This window comes from Pagrus major, chromosome 13 (genome assembly GCF_040436345.1).
Source record: "Pagrus major chromosome 13, Pma_NU_1.0".
Lineage (NCBI taxonomy): Eukaryota > Metazoa > Chordata > Actinopteri > Spariformes > Sparidae > Pagrus > Pagrus major.
In genome coordinates, this window is record NC_133227.1 from 14,464,264 (window position 1) to 14,480,070 (window position 15,807).

The following is a 15,807-nucleotide window of genomic DNA, read 5'->3' on the forward strand; positions in this document are numbered from 1 at the left end:
TCTCATTTTCTGCAGTATGGAAATGCAGGTACCGGCTGTGCTTTCTCACTCTGACAGCGAGTTAACAGATCCACTGCTGCTGTGCCCACATAGGCTGGCCTCCCCCTACTCTTCTGACTCTGGACAGAATTAAATTAACTGCACTTTTACACAAAAAATACAAAGTTTTATGCTCTCAATGCGTCAAATTTTCCCTGTGGTATCGACCACGGTATCAAGTAGATATTTTTCAAGGTATCGAATCCAAGTTAGAGATTCCAGTATGGTGACAATGCTACTATGAAAAATGACCAAGAACAGAGCAGTGAAAACATACCAAATGTCATTAAAACATACCATGTTTACAGGATGCTGTCATGATATTTTACATTGCTGCCAACTGTACTCTCAGTGCTAGTTGATCCTCTGTAAGAGTTGAAGATGTAGCCGCTAATCCAGTAAATAAGGAATCCAGCAAGAAATATTTAATACATGTGAGTGCGACAGTGTCCTGTAGACAGTGTACAGTTTTTTGTTCAGCTGGTTCTTTAACTGTGGAGTTTGATTTGTTCCTTCTTTTAGCAGAAAGGCTGCTTTCTTTGTTGTTATCTGTTCACATGTAGGCGACACACTTGTGCAGTTTTAGCAGGCTTGTCACAGCAGCGAGGTATTATCATTGTCAGGCATCTCAACGTGACCCTGCTAGAGAATTACAGTATTGACTACAGTTGGGTTTCACTGTTAACAGTCCAGCTCAAGCTCTCGTCTCTTACTTAAACCTACCATAAGGAACTTCTAACTGGTTATGGAACAGTTTCAATTTAATACTGATACCTCTAAATGACCTACATAAGCAAAAAAAAGCCATGGTCAACAAAAAAAATGAAAGATCCTTGTGGCAGCTTCAAGCTTCCTAACATGCAGCACCACTGCTCATGAGCACATGCAAAAAGTAAAATGAAAAAAGAAAAAGAGCTTTAACATTCTGCTGCGCTGCTCATATACAAACTAAATACTGTATGAACTGCTTTATTAAGTATGGTAGTACAGCACCATGGTATAGGCCACTCCACACAAAGTTATGAATAAGCATCCTTACATATTTAAATCATTACTCATCAGTTTTGATCCACTGTAAGTCAGTAGTATAAGCACTGGAAACAAAGGAGACAGTCAACAAGAAACTAACCTGCTGGGCTCTGTGTTCCATTTCATGTTGTGTGTGACCAGCTCTGATCTCAACGGTGTTATGGATTGTTTCATAGCAGGAAAGGAGACTGTTTACAACATTTAACACCATCCTGTATGCAACTGAGGATTTCAAGAAAATATCTTTTTTAAACAACAATATAACTGTTGAACCAATCCTTAGGTTCAACTCTTTTTATTATAACCCATCATGCTTTATTAAAACAGTGAGGAAAAACCGCAGAGCGGCACAAATATATACAAAAAACAAAAACAGACAGTAGCTTTAATTAATGATACCCTGACAGAAAACAACAGTGAGCGATGTGAGCAGAGCAGCCTTGGCAAGAATCCATCTCAAGGACATTTCTCTGATGGTCCATGACTCCAAAGTGCTGCTGTTGGTTAAAAAGTGCTTTTAAACGTCAATGTTTTGTTCATGCTGTGGATGTGAAGTAGCTTTCCAAATCCTGTTCATTTTTTTTTTTGTTTTTTTAAATATGGTCTAAAATACTGCAGGGTATTATTCCCAATATCTTACAGGACATTTAAAGATAAGCTGTGACACATGCAACGTTTTCTTCACATTCAATTTTTCCCAGTCCTCAAAACTCCACAAAATGAAACACTGCACTCAAATCCATGTTCTCTTTTCGAGTTGGATTCTTTACACCAAAACGATATACACACAGCAAGCAAAATAGTTAATAATGTATAAAATAGTGAAGAATCATTTCCTTTTTTTTGTTACATTAAGGTTTTTTGGGGGGGTTTTTTGGTATTGAAATAGGTTGAAATTGTATGGTACATACAGTATAAACATTGTTGCCGTATTGTACAGTAATACAATACTGTGAATATATCATATAAATATCGCATTGACACAATCATTGTATCTGAATAGGACACAATGATTGTTTGTCTGTCCAACATTTGTCTATCCAGTGTGCTCTAATTGGGCAAAACTCACAACCCAGCTTCCAACAGGCATACTGTTAACTCATGAGAGTTGAAGCAAAAATTGCCAGGATTTCATTAGAAATATTTATATTTACAGCAGGAGTGTTGCAGCTGTATGTACAGTTTTTTTGCTTTATTTGGTTGAGGTGTGGTCAACGCTGAATGTGTGGCATGGGCAAACAGCAAACTGCAAAGCTGAGCGCAGCATGGGCTTTTACCATCAAGTGTTGTGAATGACGTGAAAAACTAATGGAAGAAATTTTACAACTATGTGTTATTGGATCAATGCTGAAAGCAGAATTGTTGCAGAATGAACTTAACATTATGTAATATTGTAATCTACTGAACTGTGTGATTTAAAATAGATTTAACTTTAAGTTGTGTCTTTGTACAGACTTAAACCTTTTTAATTTTTTGTACCATCAACATAAGGTCGACTTTTACTTCGATCGAAAACAAAAAAGTGAAGGCACTCCCATGATCTTTTTTCAAATCATTCCTGTCTGTCCGCTCACCTCTCATCCTGACTCCTGTGCAGGCTGAAGAGGGAGCATTTAGGTCCACATGATTGGCTCTCCATACCCGTGCCTGGAGGCCACGACTGGATGGTGGTGCCCGGCTTGGAGCCAGAGACAACATACCAGTTCAGCGTCCTGGCCCAAAACAAGCTTGGCACAGGCCCCTTCAGCGAGGTTGTCACTGTGAACACACTAGGTGAGTATAGTCAGTGCTGCTTGACTGGAACAAAGGGAGGCATGCAACTGAAATGAGCAAAAAGCCTGTTACTTGGAGCAAAAATCATTCAGAAACACTTCTATATCTGTGTCTTTTTCATATTTAAGTATTTTTCTGATTCTGTTTGATTCATTAACATTAAACCTTGAACATTTCCATATGAATAATGTGTCACTGAACCAGGAAGAACAATGTTGGACAGCTATGTAAAGTGCTCAGGTTAATATAAATATAAAAGTAGGCCATGAAAAAAGTCCACCTCTTTAACAATTTACTAACATTCTGAATAGCCTTAGCGCTACAGTGGTAGAGCAATGATTTTAGGCAGTTCTGTGCTGTAAATAAAGTCTGACAAGTTTGTGCGCCCTGGTCAGTTAGTAGATCGTGCTGCACATGTACAGAGGCTTGTCCTTGTCACAGTGGAGCCAGGGTTCAAATGTGACCTGTGGCCCTTTGCTGCATGTCTTCCGTCCTCTCTCTCATCCTGTTTTCTGTCTATCTTCGCCTGTACTATCAGAAATAAAGCCATGAAAAAGGCCAAACAATAATAATAATAGAATTTAAAGGTATGGCAAGTTAATGTTTATATCAATACATGATATCAATATTTCACATTTAGATATGATCATCAATATCAGTATAACACAACACCCCAACTACAGGCAGTAGACGACCTCTTTGGGTTCTTCATGTGTTAACCAGTCAGCAGTAAACTTGAACTTAAACAGTTAAGCTCTCATTTATGAAGATATTTATTAAAATGGTATATGGGATTACTCTCATATATAATCAGGAGATTAAAAAGTGCCATTTTACTGATTGGCGACCATTGACATGACAACTGCTGAGCTCCCTTGTTGCTACCTTTCTGACATGAATGTAAGGTGATTACCTCGATCTATATCGAGACTATGAGCTACAAAAGACTTGACACTCTGTTGGTCTTTAATTAACAGCAGCCCACACACAGCTCAGAGTGTTCTTTCTTCCACAAAACTCTTTGACCAAGTGTGCACACACCAGTGTTCAGAGAAAGAATCTATCAAACACACAACAGCCAAGATTCCTTATTTTGCTCCAACTTACAACATTGTTGTTAATTAACTACAGCAAAGTAAATTTACTGCCAACAGTTTTCATTACTGGTTGTGAAATCAACAGTCGCCAGCTAAACCTTCTATTTTCTACAGCTTGTTAAGGTACTGCTGACAACACCCTGTTATGTTGTATCATATGCGTATTGAAATGTAACATTTAAGAAGACAACTCAGTTTTTACTAGAATCAACATATTATCAGAACAACTATGTAAAAGCTACTTAGTAAAAGCCTAAACTGGACTTTGGTTGACTACAGTGACATTTATTCAGTAGAAATGAAGCCATCACAGATTATTAATAAAGATAAGTGACGTACTGAAAATTGGGATAACTATATTCATGCTTCATCACCGCCTGTGTCAGCCAAGGAGTAGAATCAACGAAGCATTCAGACAGGGGCTGCTTGTTGTCCTTTTTATCAAAGCCTTCCTCCATTCGTTTACAAGTCAGATATCCTGACATATCTATTAGGGCATTGTCCTAAAAAATAAAACAGTAGTAGATAATACACTAGATACCATCTAGAGTTAACTGTTTACATTTTTTAATGGGAACACCCACTTAATCTAGTGAACGAGGACAATGGCAAGGACTTGAAAATCTTTCAACCAAACCATGAGCACAGGTGGTCAGATGGAAACTGTGTGTGTGGTGTGAATGCAGAGTGAGTTCAGTGCCTATAAACTTTAGCATACAGATGCGACCAGGAAGACGAGGAGATAGGACAGCAGTATACTGGCCATATGGACTGTCAGGTTTGGTGAAAAAAACAAAAAAAAACAAAAAAGGCTTTATCACATTGAGTTGCAGTCCAGTTAAGATACATGTCAGTGCCAAAGTGTAAGGGGGACTGATTCACTGGTATAGATGAGAGCAGGCACACTGTGTGTCACTTTCTTTTCACCAGAATGACCACACCCCCATTTGGGTGAAGACAAACACTGTGAAATTGCCGGCGCAAAATTGAAAAAAGCAAGTAGCACCATGCCTCAAAAGCTGCAGTGTTGCATTTTGCTCAACAAAAAATAAAAAACACCACAGTTTACACTTTTCCTAACTTTCCCAAAGGACAGTAATAGAAGAGATCTATGGCTTCAGGCCGTCTGCAGAGAGGAGGAAAATGGTAAATTGTGGAAGCTTGCCAGTCAATAAGTGTTCTTCCTTGGTTAAACACTTCATAACAGGTTAGTTAATGACGTTATTGAGTGAATGACCTGAGTGACCATCGTGCCTGATCGAAGTGAATTAGAATTAGAAAAGAGTCTTCGTGTGGGTGAAACTATGGCCCTCCATAAAACACCTGCTTTTAGAATGGAATTTGTCTAGTGTCTACTTGAAAGATCCCTGGTAGCAGGGGGTATTTTAATGTTAATAATTCACATAGATTGACCTGCATTCTAATAATGAAGCTTTTAAACAGAATAAAGTATCAGAAGTGGACCTAAAACCAACCTGCTTTCTCCAGCTTATTAAGGTCACGTAATAAACACAAACAAATATCTAAATAGAGACAGCGGTTCTGCTTCGCCACAGCAATGTATTTGGTTTACAGTAACGTAACACTGGACGGATTTCAAAACACAAAACAAAGTGTCTTAATGACAAAAACACATTATCAGGACATCAATAAGGTAGTTGTGTAAATCAGGTTAGTTCACTTTCCCCCATTTCTTAAATTTTTTTATGCAATGATGCCAATCATAGATCAACGACAATACAATATGATTGTTTGCTGACGAGCAATATGATTTGACCACCAGTCAAATTAGAGGGTCTGCTTTCACCCAAAAAGGGGCGGGGCACGATGCAAGGGCAAAGTACCTGACTGGGCTGCTCTTATCTATCATGATGGTAGAACTACTGAATATATAACTCACACGCATTCTCAACCCTAATGTGCTCTTCCAGTATTTCCTATAAGTACCCCTGAACCATTGGTGCTGCTTACCCCACCACGGTGCCTCACAGCCAATCGCACGCAGCAAGGAGTCCTGCTCACCTGGATCCCGCCTGCCAATCACACAGCACCTATCCAGCATTATGTCATGGAGTTTCGCCTGGGGGAACGATGGGAGGTCTTGGACGACAGCATTCCTGCTGGGGAGACGGAGCTGCTCGCCCGAGACCTCATCCAGGTAAGCAACAGGACGTGGACTGTAGACTTTACACACAGTATTACACAAGACCTACATCTGCCAGTTCCAAGCCAAAGAGATATCTGGGGCGTAGTGGAGGGTTAAACACACCTGTCAATTTGCAGAGTAAAATGAACACTCCACTTAGATGTACTGTAGACAGAGATCTTTATGATTTAAATTCAGACTACTGTAAACAGTATCAGGCAGCTAGAAATGATTAGAAACTATTACCTGATGTTACTGTTAAATGTGTTGTACTGTTAAATGTGTTGTGCTGTCAAGTGTTTCTTACTCTGTTGTCTAAGATTCTTTTGCTTTTTGAACACTTTATTTTCCAGGAAAGGTAGTGCTACACTGCATGTTCTATCAGACGATAGTCAATCGCCTTTTTCATATTTGGCTGAAGGGCTGGTTGAAAAGAATTAGAGGGAAATTCCAGTATTTTTCAGCCTTGGTCTTATCCTCGTATTGTCGTCCATTCTGACTATAGGACACTTGTCCCCTCTGCTTGATTCTTTGTCTTTTCTTCCTTTATGTGATTTAGCTCTTCGTCTGTGTACTCTGTGTTTGTAATAATTGATGTTGACAATCTGAGTAAATTGACTGGATATTCAGCCATTACACATTGTTATCTTGAGTCTGAAGATTTTAGTTCCTTTGGAAAGCTTAAACCTGCAAACCTTTCATTTCTTTTTGGCCAGCGGAGGGCAGCGGATACAAGTTGTGAACACAACGTTGACATATTATTACCCTCTAGGCGAGCTTGATAGCAAACAGCTACTTATATAATAATATTCTTTTTGAATATATTATATTTAATATTTAATTACTGAGAAACCTTATCATTCATGATGTTAGTTCAATATTCACTCTTTAAGGTCTGCTTTTGGTCTCCATCAACTCATGAGGGAAATATCTGGCTCTTTGGATACTAAAGTAGCGAGTCGGTAACTGTGTCTGTTTGTATTGAGAACAAAAGAAGAAAAAGTGACTGTTAGGTCTGCTCTGTTTCACAATGGACAACACTTTATTCAATGCCTCAGCTCTAAGCACATTAAAATCATAAGTCTGTTATTAAAATGTTGTCAGTCACCACATCAGTTATGTCTTTCCTTAAATGCACAGTATGTAACTTCTGCAGCTAGGGGTTTCTTATTCAAAACAATTAAAACAAAAGACATGGGATCATGGGAATTGTTGTCTTCATTGTTACTGTCACTATTGCCAATTGAAATGTATCTGATGGTGACTCAGGCAGAAATGTTCATGACGAGGCAATGTATTAAAGTTTAATTCACGTTACATTTATTCACGTTTGCCGAATTCCTTCCTCTCTCTTATGTATCATCTGTGTTTTCCTGCCAGTTATAGCGTCAGCTGACCACATAAAATGCAGATACCTTGAATAAAATAACAGATTTCTCTGGGTTTGAACATTGTTGGAAACATTTAAAATAATAATGTAAGTACACAACCAAAGGTCTTGTCTTTTTGTAGATATCTTAATGTGAAAATGTTACATAATATGCTTTTAACAAGGTTTACCTCTGTTTCAGCTGGTTCAGCTGAGAAGCCTCAGATGCAGTCAGATGCTGAAATAATTGACATGTTTGATGAACTTTTCAGTCTGAATATTTTCTGCACCAACTGAGGCTATTTACGATTGCAGGCAAAGTTGATTGTTTTTCAAATCATAATCTTAATGACAAGGACTCAAATCTGATCCTCCGTACTGTATAATAATGTGCTGCCACCTTGGTCGTCATAGTAACAGTGCAGGTGTGCACACACTGACTGGGCTCACTTTCTGACCATCTCTGTGGGTTTTACTGTGTGGCAGCTTTTGTTTTTACTCTTTCTTATATGCTGCATCTAACAGAACACACACAGGCCTCATTTCTGCAGGTCTGCAACTGGCTTTACAGAACACCACTGAAAAATGTAATCAAATACAGGGTAATACACTGTATCAACGTAAGTTAGAAATACAATATTCTATATTGTACTCTATTCTTCTATTCTTTATTCTTCTATATTCTTTTTTAGAGGACAGTGAAGAGTCTCTTTGTCGGCAACAAAGGACAATCAATTCATCTTTACTGATTTATGAGCTCTGACACAATGCTTCTTTTTCAGCATGTCACATCTTGCTCATGTCGGCTAACTCTCCTGCCATGACGTGTTTGAGTCTCTTTCTTTAATCTAACTACCGTTTTCAGCTCCATGCAGATGCTTTTATCTCGACTTTAGTTGTACAGCAAACACCCACACACAAATCTCTCCAGCGCTCTCACCACACACAAATGCACCTAGTTTGTAGAAGTTTTTGCTGCAAATCGTCTTACTGCACTGGCTGAGGTAGTTTGACTTGGAGTAATATGTTATAATGTGATGTATAGGATATATCGCCCAGCCCCTAAGTGTAGCAAACAACTGAGCAGACAACACAGTCCACATCATATAGTTTTAATCAGATTGTTTCAGAGTGTTATGTCAAAAGTACTGCAAAATAGGTATTGCACCCTGCTGACGTGTTCTTGAGCAAGGCACTGAGTTAATCTCTGTCGGTTATACAGCTGTTGAAAGGAGAGTACAGCCAGCACCAAGAAAATGTAAAAGAGGTTCCAAAAATCATTCATGATGATATTCACATAATCAGTTTTTTTATTCTCATTTATTTTCTGTTGAGGTTCTTGCTATGTTTGTACTATGTATTTCTTGTTCCTCCTTACACATATAGTTTTCATCGCCAGACCCTCATGATATGACTATAATATGATATTAATTTTAAAGGACCACTGTGTTGGCCTCTAAATGCCCCTGAAACGGCTGATGGACTGTTATTTGCTTTGGCATAGTTATGTGTTTCTTGTAAAAATAGGCAGCAACCACCCCCTAACCACCTCTCTCTGGACCGGCAGCTTCCAGTGAACATGGTCGGACCGTGAAATAACACAGTCTCCTAGAAGGCCAGTTTAATGACAGTAAATACAGTGCTGAGGTTGTGTTCTTGCCAAGTTTGGCTCCTAGCATCACAGCCTGACTCAGTGAATAGGACCGCTTACCGAGCTTACCAGCTAACGGCAACTAACGTTACATTTAGCAGGAGTTGGTGCTTACTTTAGCTACAAAGCTACCAGTATCTGCCAACCAGGAAACTCCATAAATCTCCTCGGTACTCCAACTGGTTATCAGTACAATTGTTTGCAGTTACTTTAGCAACTAGTAAAGCTTTCTGTCCAGAGTTGCTCAAGGCAGAGCAGCCCTAGAGCAGCAGAGGGAAAACCAGCAAATATTCGCCAGAAAACATGACCTAGTTCCAAATCACTGAATAAAATTATAAAATTTTGGTTTTTATAGAAGTTATAAAGTTGTACTTTTGTACAATCATCCGTGAGGTTCGGTCCCGAGCAACACTCTTTACACATCCATGGCAGCGTCATATATAAACAAAGCCTTTATTGGCCAGAGAAATAACATATGCCCCCAAGTGCTGAGTGAGTCACCAACATTTTTAATGGCTTTCCAGGAAGTTGCAAACTCTAAAATACCGTTATAAATACCTACCAAACAGCTTTTAGACAGTATAATACCTGATACTGGCATATGGGTGAGATATGGAGCTAAACATTTGGGGAAAAAAAACACTGAAACAGCGATTTTGTCTTCATGGGAACTTCAAAGCAATTTGACAAGCCACATAAAGCTATAAATTACATCATTCTGCTTTCTGATGAAAAACTTAAGTGAAAAATAATCAATATCATCAGGAATTCACTTAACTTAGGGTTTACAGATTTTTTTAAATATCTGTTTTAAATGTCTATAAAAGACATTGGGGGACGTGTGAGAGACCAAGATCAAAGCAGCAGGTGTAAGATTGCCCTGGTATAGGTCAATTTCCAAAACATTGGACTCTACTCTCCAACTTCCTGACGGCTAAATGCTCATGTCTGTCCACACCTCAAGGCTAACTGTTAAAAATGTGTTAAGTCCAACCCCTAGATAACCATGATGAGATCAGAGTGACATCAGGATTGTGATATTATTATATTTTTAGAAAGGTCCCCTTAGGGTCACAGAAGTTATACAACTATTTTCATTGGTTGAGTGGTATGCGTTTAGTTGAAACTGATCTTTCTGTGTAAATTGGTGGAATGCTCCTTTAATACATTTTTTTTAAAAACTCTGATTTCAAAAAGGCAAATCACCAGGTTTAGATGGCCTGCCAATTGAGTTTTATAGTCATTTTTCAAAACTCTGATTTCTGACAAATTCAGTTTGCAATGCAATAAACAAATTCTAGGTTCCACTATGCCATTCATGTGGGAGTTAATGATAGTTAACGTAAATGTTTTGTTTTTTTGCTGTTCTCTCATGAAGACTTCTAATAAATTAAAATAAATTATTCTAATAAATTGTGTTACTTAAACTAAACAGTAACTGTCAGTGACTGAGCTGCACTATTTATTTCAGGTACTCTTGTACTCTTCAGAGACAAACGATCCTACAGCCTGACTGACCCTGTCTGAGTCCAGACATGAGATGTGGATGATTCACCTTCTGAATGTTGATCTCTCTGTTCCACTGTTCCTATAGGAGGCGTGGTATGAGTTCCGTGTCATGGCTGTCATGGATGACATGATCAGCGAACCTAGCAACATAGTAGGAGTGTCCAGCACAGGTAGGCCATTGCATCACTTATTGAATTATAATTTCCCCTGTGGTCATTGTAACAAAATCTGAAGATGAAAGTACAAATATCAAATGTGTGATCCCTCCATTATACAGTATATATGCATGTTAAATGAATCAGAGACTGAGAGAAGAAAGGGCAGGTGTTCTTGACACTCACCGCCTTGAATTCAGAGCAGCTTTTCTTGTCAATGCTGGGATTCAACCCGACAACCTCTGGCAATAATCTGCATCTCTTACCTCAGGCAATCTTAATGCTTCTGAGCTGATGGGGGCTGTGGATGTATTGCACATGCAGCAACTTCAACTTTACATTTTGCTCACACAGCACTATTCAATTTAAGCTCGCTTTACATGCACACTCCTTTGTACCGTCCTGAAGAGTATGACATCATTGTTCTCTCATGGACTGTATTGGGCTGCTTTGTGCTAAAAAAAGATTCATTAAAACCAGTCTTTTTTTGGCCTCAAAACGGAAAGTCTGTTTTGAATCTGAAATTAAACCCCTCAAAATGTGATGTCGCTCCCCTGCAGAGGTCACTGAGTACACATCATTTGGTAAGAGCAGCTGTTGGGAGCATTTATAGAGAAGATTTGCTCAGGAAACTTTGGATCTCTGGAAGTACTCTGCTGCCCCCTGCTGGTAAAGATGGAGAGCAATGCAGTGTGTTGATCTGAGGCTCCTGTTCATTCCTCTATGGCTCTGGTATTCATTTCTTTCTCTGTGCATATTGTCAATCAATATCATACTCAAAATATGATGTGGATACACACTGTCCTTCCAAAGACGACAGAGGTGTTCTTTGGCTGATCGGTTGTTATATAAGTACCAATACTGCTGGACGTACAATACTTTGCATTTTGCTGTGTCATGCTTCACTGCAGCACATAAACCAATCTAACAAGTTCATAACGAAGGTTGACACATTGTCCCCCCTGGTCCTCACTGAACAATTCATTAGCATGTAGGTCACTACAATAACTCCTTCATTAATGACTGAGGACAGTTCTAAAAGTTGGTAGCTCTATAGCAGGACTATAGCACATTGTCCTCTCTTGTACACTGGCTGCATTTTTATTAGCCTAATGATGTTGTTAAAGCTGTGACAGTCACATTAATTCTGGCTCTTATGCATCTCTGAGTGTAACAAGCCGAAGAGTGCAGCCAGTGATGTTAAACAGAGCATCAGGAAATACAGAAGAAATGCAGCACCAGAGTACAATTGTACAATGTTGAACTCAACTGCATTGTAGCAAAATGGTTCATACACTGATGGTTTATGTCATGAATGTTCAACTGTCCATAATGAGTCCAACAGTGTTATAGGAGTAGAAGAGGACTGCTTGACATCACTGAAGGCAATTATCAGATTCCACACAGCATCCTCTGGAGCCACAAAAGACTAAATACTACTTTACATACAGTAGAGCTCCCCAAGACCTGTAAACACACTTTAATGTGTAAGCTGGTGGAGTAACCCTTTAATGCTGCCCCAGCACCGAAACAAACCAATACCAAAATTATAATTCTGACAATAAAATAGAAAAAAAATCCATCATGTCTGTTTTCATGTCCAACCATGCAATCTGAAAATATGCCTTATAGAAGTGAGCAGTCAGGTTTCTTTCCTGTCTGAAGTGCTCACTGCTTTTAGATGTTAGCAGTTTTGAAGGGACCAGCATTTTATCTACTGCTCTACTCTGGTGCTTTATGAAATAATCTTTAGACAACAGATTTTTATTAACACTGCATTTTGGCTTGGGTGGTGATGAAACATTTAGTTATAAATTGTTGTTGCCACCTCGAGGCATACATACATGCACCGCTATGTTTGTTCATGTGTAAACCAGGAGGAACGCGTTGGGGTTACAGCTGGTGTTGTACTGTTTCCTTAAAGCCTCTTTCCACCAAGAAATATGTTTTTCTTGTATTTACTGCAATGTGATGTTTAAGCTTCACTGCAGAATGATGTATTTGACACTAAAAGAGTATTTTCACATTCACCATTGGCCCTGTACTTGAAAAAAAAAAATGCCACAAAAGTGCCCTCTTCGATGGCCCTATGGTACATAAAACATGATAAGGTGCCTTGTACAAAGGCCCAGTGTACGACAAAATGTGATAAAGTGCCCTCTAGGGTGCGTTCATAGTGGAGAAAACAGGATGCAGTGCCATAGTCTGCCCTACATGCTAGGAAATGAATTGGCCTCTACAGTACGCGCCTCTAAATAGTTGAATATTTATTAGATCTATGTGTGTGTGAGGTGTAGAAGTTATACTCTAAATATGAGGCACATGTAAAACAATTTTAATCTTTCACTGTAAATGCATTGTGACTTTCTTTTCAAGTCCAAAAATGAAAAGCACTCAGCATGCAGAATGGCCACTGTCAGAAATGTCATATCACTGGATCATTATTATTATTGATGGATCAAAGAGTTAATCACTTTAATTTTGCAGCTGGTTTGGGTGGGGTCATTGGAGTCATCTATAGTAATACATCATAATTTACTTGTTGATTATCCATTATTAATCTGAATCTGAAACTAGTAACTAAAGTTATCAAATAAATGTTGTGTGCAAAAAGCACATACAGGTATTTGCCTCTTAAATAAAGTACCGTGAAATGGAAATACAGTTGAGTTCAAATACTTCATAATTACTTAGTTGAGAATTTACTTTTCAGTGTAGTCGGAAACATCTGGTGTTCATCAGCTAAACTTTTGAATATTCACAAATTCTGGATTACGGATAACAGAGATGTAAATGTAGTTTCCTTTTTTCTCTGACAAGGTAATTAAAACAACATTATGTAACTTGTTTACCTTAACATAACAGCTTCTAAATCATTTTGATGGTACAGTGTCTTGTAACAGGGTGAATGGTGTCTCTGTCTCAGCCACTCCGCCCCTCATCACTTGTTTCTGCACTGTGTAACTTCAGTGAGAGGGTAGGATCACAGTGTTACATACATGTTTACTTCAACATACAAGCTTTCAACACATTACAATGTTATGGCGTAATGAGTTGTATTTGTAGTTAGCACCTAGAGTACATAACATCTGACAAATTGTTACAGACCTGGGGTTTGTATTTACAACAGTGGTGTTGCACTCAGAAACTGTGGGGGGTGCCAAATCACACAAAATGCCAATTTCTGCATAATGTTGCTTTAACTTTATCTGACACAAATGATTTTCCCAAGCAGAGCATAGTGTTAAAATATCGAAGGGTTACTGTTAGTGCAAGAAACCCTTCATGAGTAAAATGCCATTACTTGATCAATACACCTGTTCAACAAGCATAAACATGTAAACATGTAGAAAGGGATGTTTTAACCTTCCCTGTCCGCAGTCTCTAATAGCGAAATGTCACAAAAAATGTAGCAGAGCGCTAAACGAAAGTTGTCTGTATGTAATAACTGTTTAGCTTAGTTTGTTCCCTACCAGTATCTTAAAATCTGTCAAACCCTTGTAAACTTTGCTGTAGGCTGAGACTAACCAGCCCCTCCTCCCTCTACCGGCAGTACCTGTAGGCTGTGAATCACCTGAACTGAGGGAGGAGGACTCACTAATGCTGACTGATATCTGTCTTATTCATTTTTTCTAAACACTCAGTGTTTTGATGTCAGGAATTTAAAGTTTGTCTGTGTAAATATTACTGTTGGTGCTCTAGAAACAATGTAGTTCTATTTAAAACATTGCAGTGATAGATATTGTTATTAATGTTGATTTTTCAAAAACAGAAAATTGATTGTTCATTCAAGAGACCTGTCTTACTTCCTGTTTTGTATATCACTATTGCTGAGCACGCAATACATCTTATCCAATTACTTGATTAATCACCAGATTAATCAGTAGAACACTCGATTACCAAAACAATCGATAGCTGCAGTCCAGTCATTTTTCTACAGCCATGACACTGTGCAATCAGTATTTACTTCAGAATGATAAGTTAAAGAAAAAAAGTTGTATATTTAAAGTTTAATGTATCAACAAACCAAGACAACCTAATGAGGCTGTAACCAAGCAATACAGTCCACATGTAGCTTCATCATTTCAGCTGACTTTATGTTGAGTTAATTATTTGCTTCTGCAGTTTTCTACTCTGAAAGTTGTGAATGTGGATATTTTTGGAAAACAACTTTACATTCTGCTAAGTCATCATGGCATATTGCCTGCAGAAATTCCCATTTTGAAGACACATGCAGTAGTAAAAGGTCAGCTCTAGCATATCTGAATCTCATTGTACATGGCAGGAATTTTCCCTTTCAGAGGCCCTTCAAAGGCTCCTCTGCAGGAGCCAACAAATTATTGGATGAGGCTTCTCTTCTTTGTTAGGGAGGGTGGTATAAAAAGCACAAGGGGAATGAGGGAATGGCAAACAGGCTTATATGCACACCCTGCAAAAAAGGAAACATCAGAGAATCTCGAATCAGTTTCCGGTGTTGTTAAATAGCTGCCTAATAAGAGCACAGCGGGTTCTTTTAGGAGACGGTGTCCTCTTTTTCAGTGGACTCGCATCTGAATGATAAGTTCATAGTAAGTATAAACAGAAAATGAATGTTGATATTAGCATTAATTCTGTGAGGTGACATCAGAATTCTAGTGAGCAAAGTGAAGTTTATTTTACTTTATTCTGTCTGATGTATTTAACAAATGTTCCTCCAGTAATCTGTCATTTCCTCCAGCTGTGGGTAGGCCTACATATGTCCAACTGCAAACTGTCAGGTCCCACTTTATCATTTTGCTAGTTTCACTGCCCTGACTCTTCCGTCCTCGCCTCACAGACTTCTTCCCTCCTCCAGAGATGGTGGAGGAACGTGGACTAGCAAGACCTGTGGTGGCTGGCATTGTGGCCACCATCTGTTTCCTGGCAGCAGCTGTCCTGTTCAGCACGATGGCTGCCTGCTTTGTCAACAAGCAGCGCCGGCGGAAGCTTAAGAGAAAAAGAGGTGAGGGCTGGTCATTAACAGCTCTCTCCACAACTACAGAGCCATCCTAACCTTATTT

General features: G+C 38.8%; 1 protein-coding gene and 1 long non-coding RNA gene across 2 annotated transcripts in view; one reads left to right on the forward strand and one right to left on the reverse strand.

The window, feature by feature from the left end:
• Positions 1-15,807, forward strand: part of LOC141007259 (protein turtle homolog B-like) — a 149,862-nt gene that overhangs the window by 104,329 nt on the left and 29,726 nt on the right. The window contains exons 13-16 of the mRNA XM_073479608.1: positions 2,666-2,841; positions 5,870-6,096; positions 10,699-10,783; positions 15,585-15,749. Of these exons, the coding sequence (XP_073335709.1) occupies positions 2,666-2,841; positions 5,870-6,096; positions 10,699-10,783; positions 15,585-15,749 (653 nt within the window). The remainder of the gene's footprint in view (positions 1-2,665; positions 2,842-5,869; positions 6,097-10,698; positions 10,784-15,584; positions 15,750-15,807) is intronic.
• The window catches only part of LOC141007263 (uncharacterized), a 40,956-nt gene continuing 40,655 nt past the window's right edge, over positions 15,507-15,807 (reverse strand). The window contains exon 3 of the long non-coding RNA XR_012180002.1: positions 15,507-15,733. This is a non-coding gene — a long non-coding RNA (uncharacterized lncRNA). The remainder of the gene's footprint in view (positions 15,734-15,807) is intronic.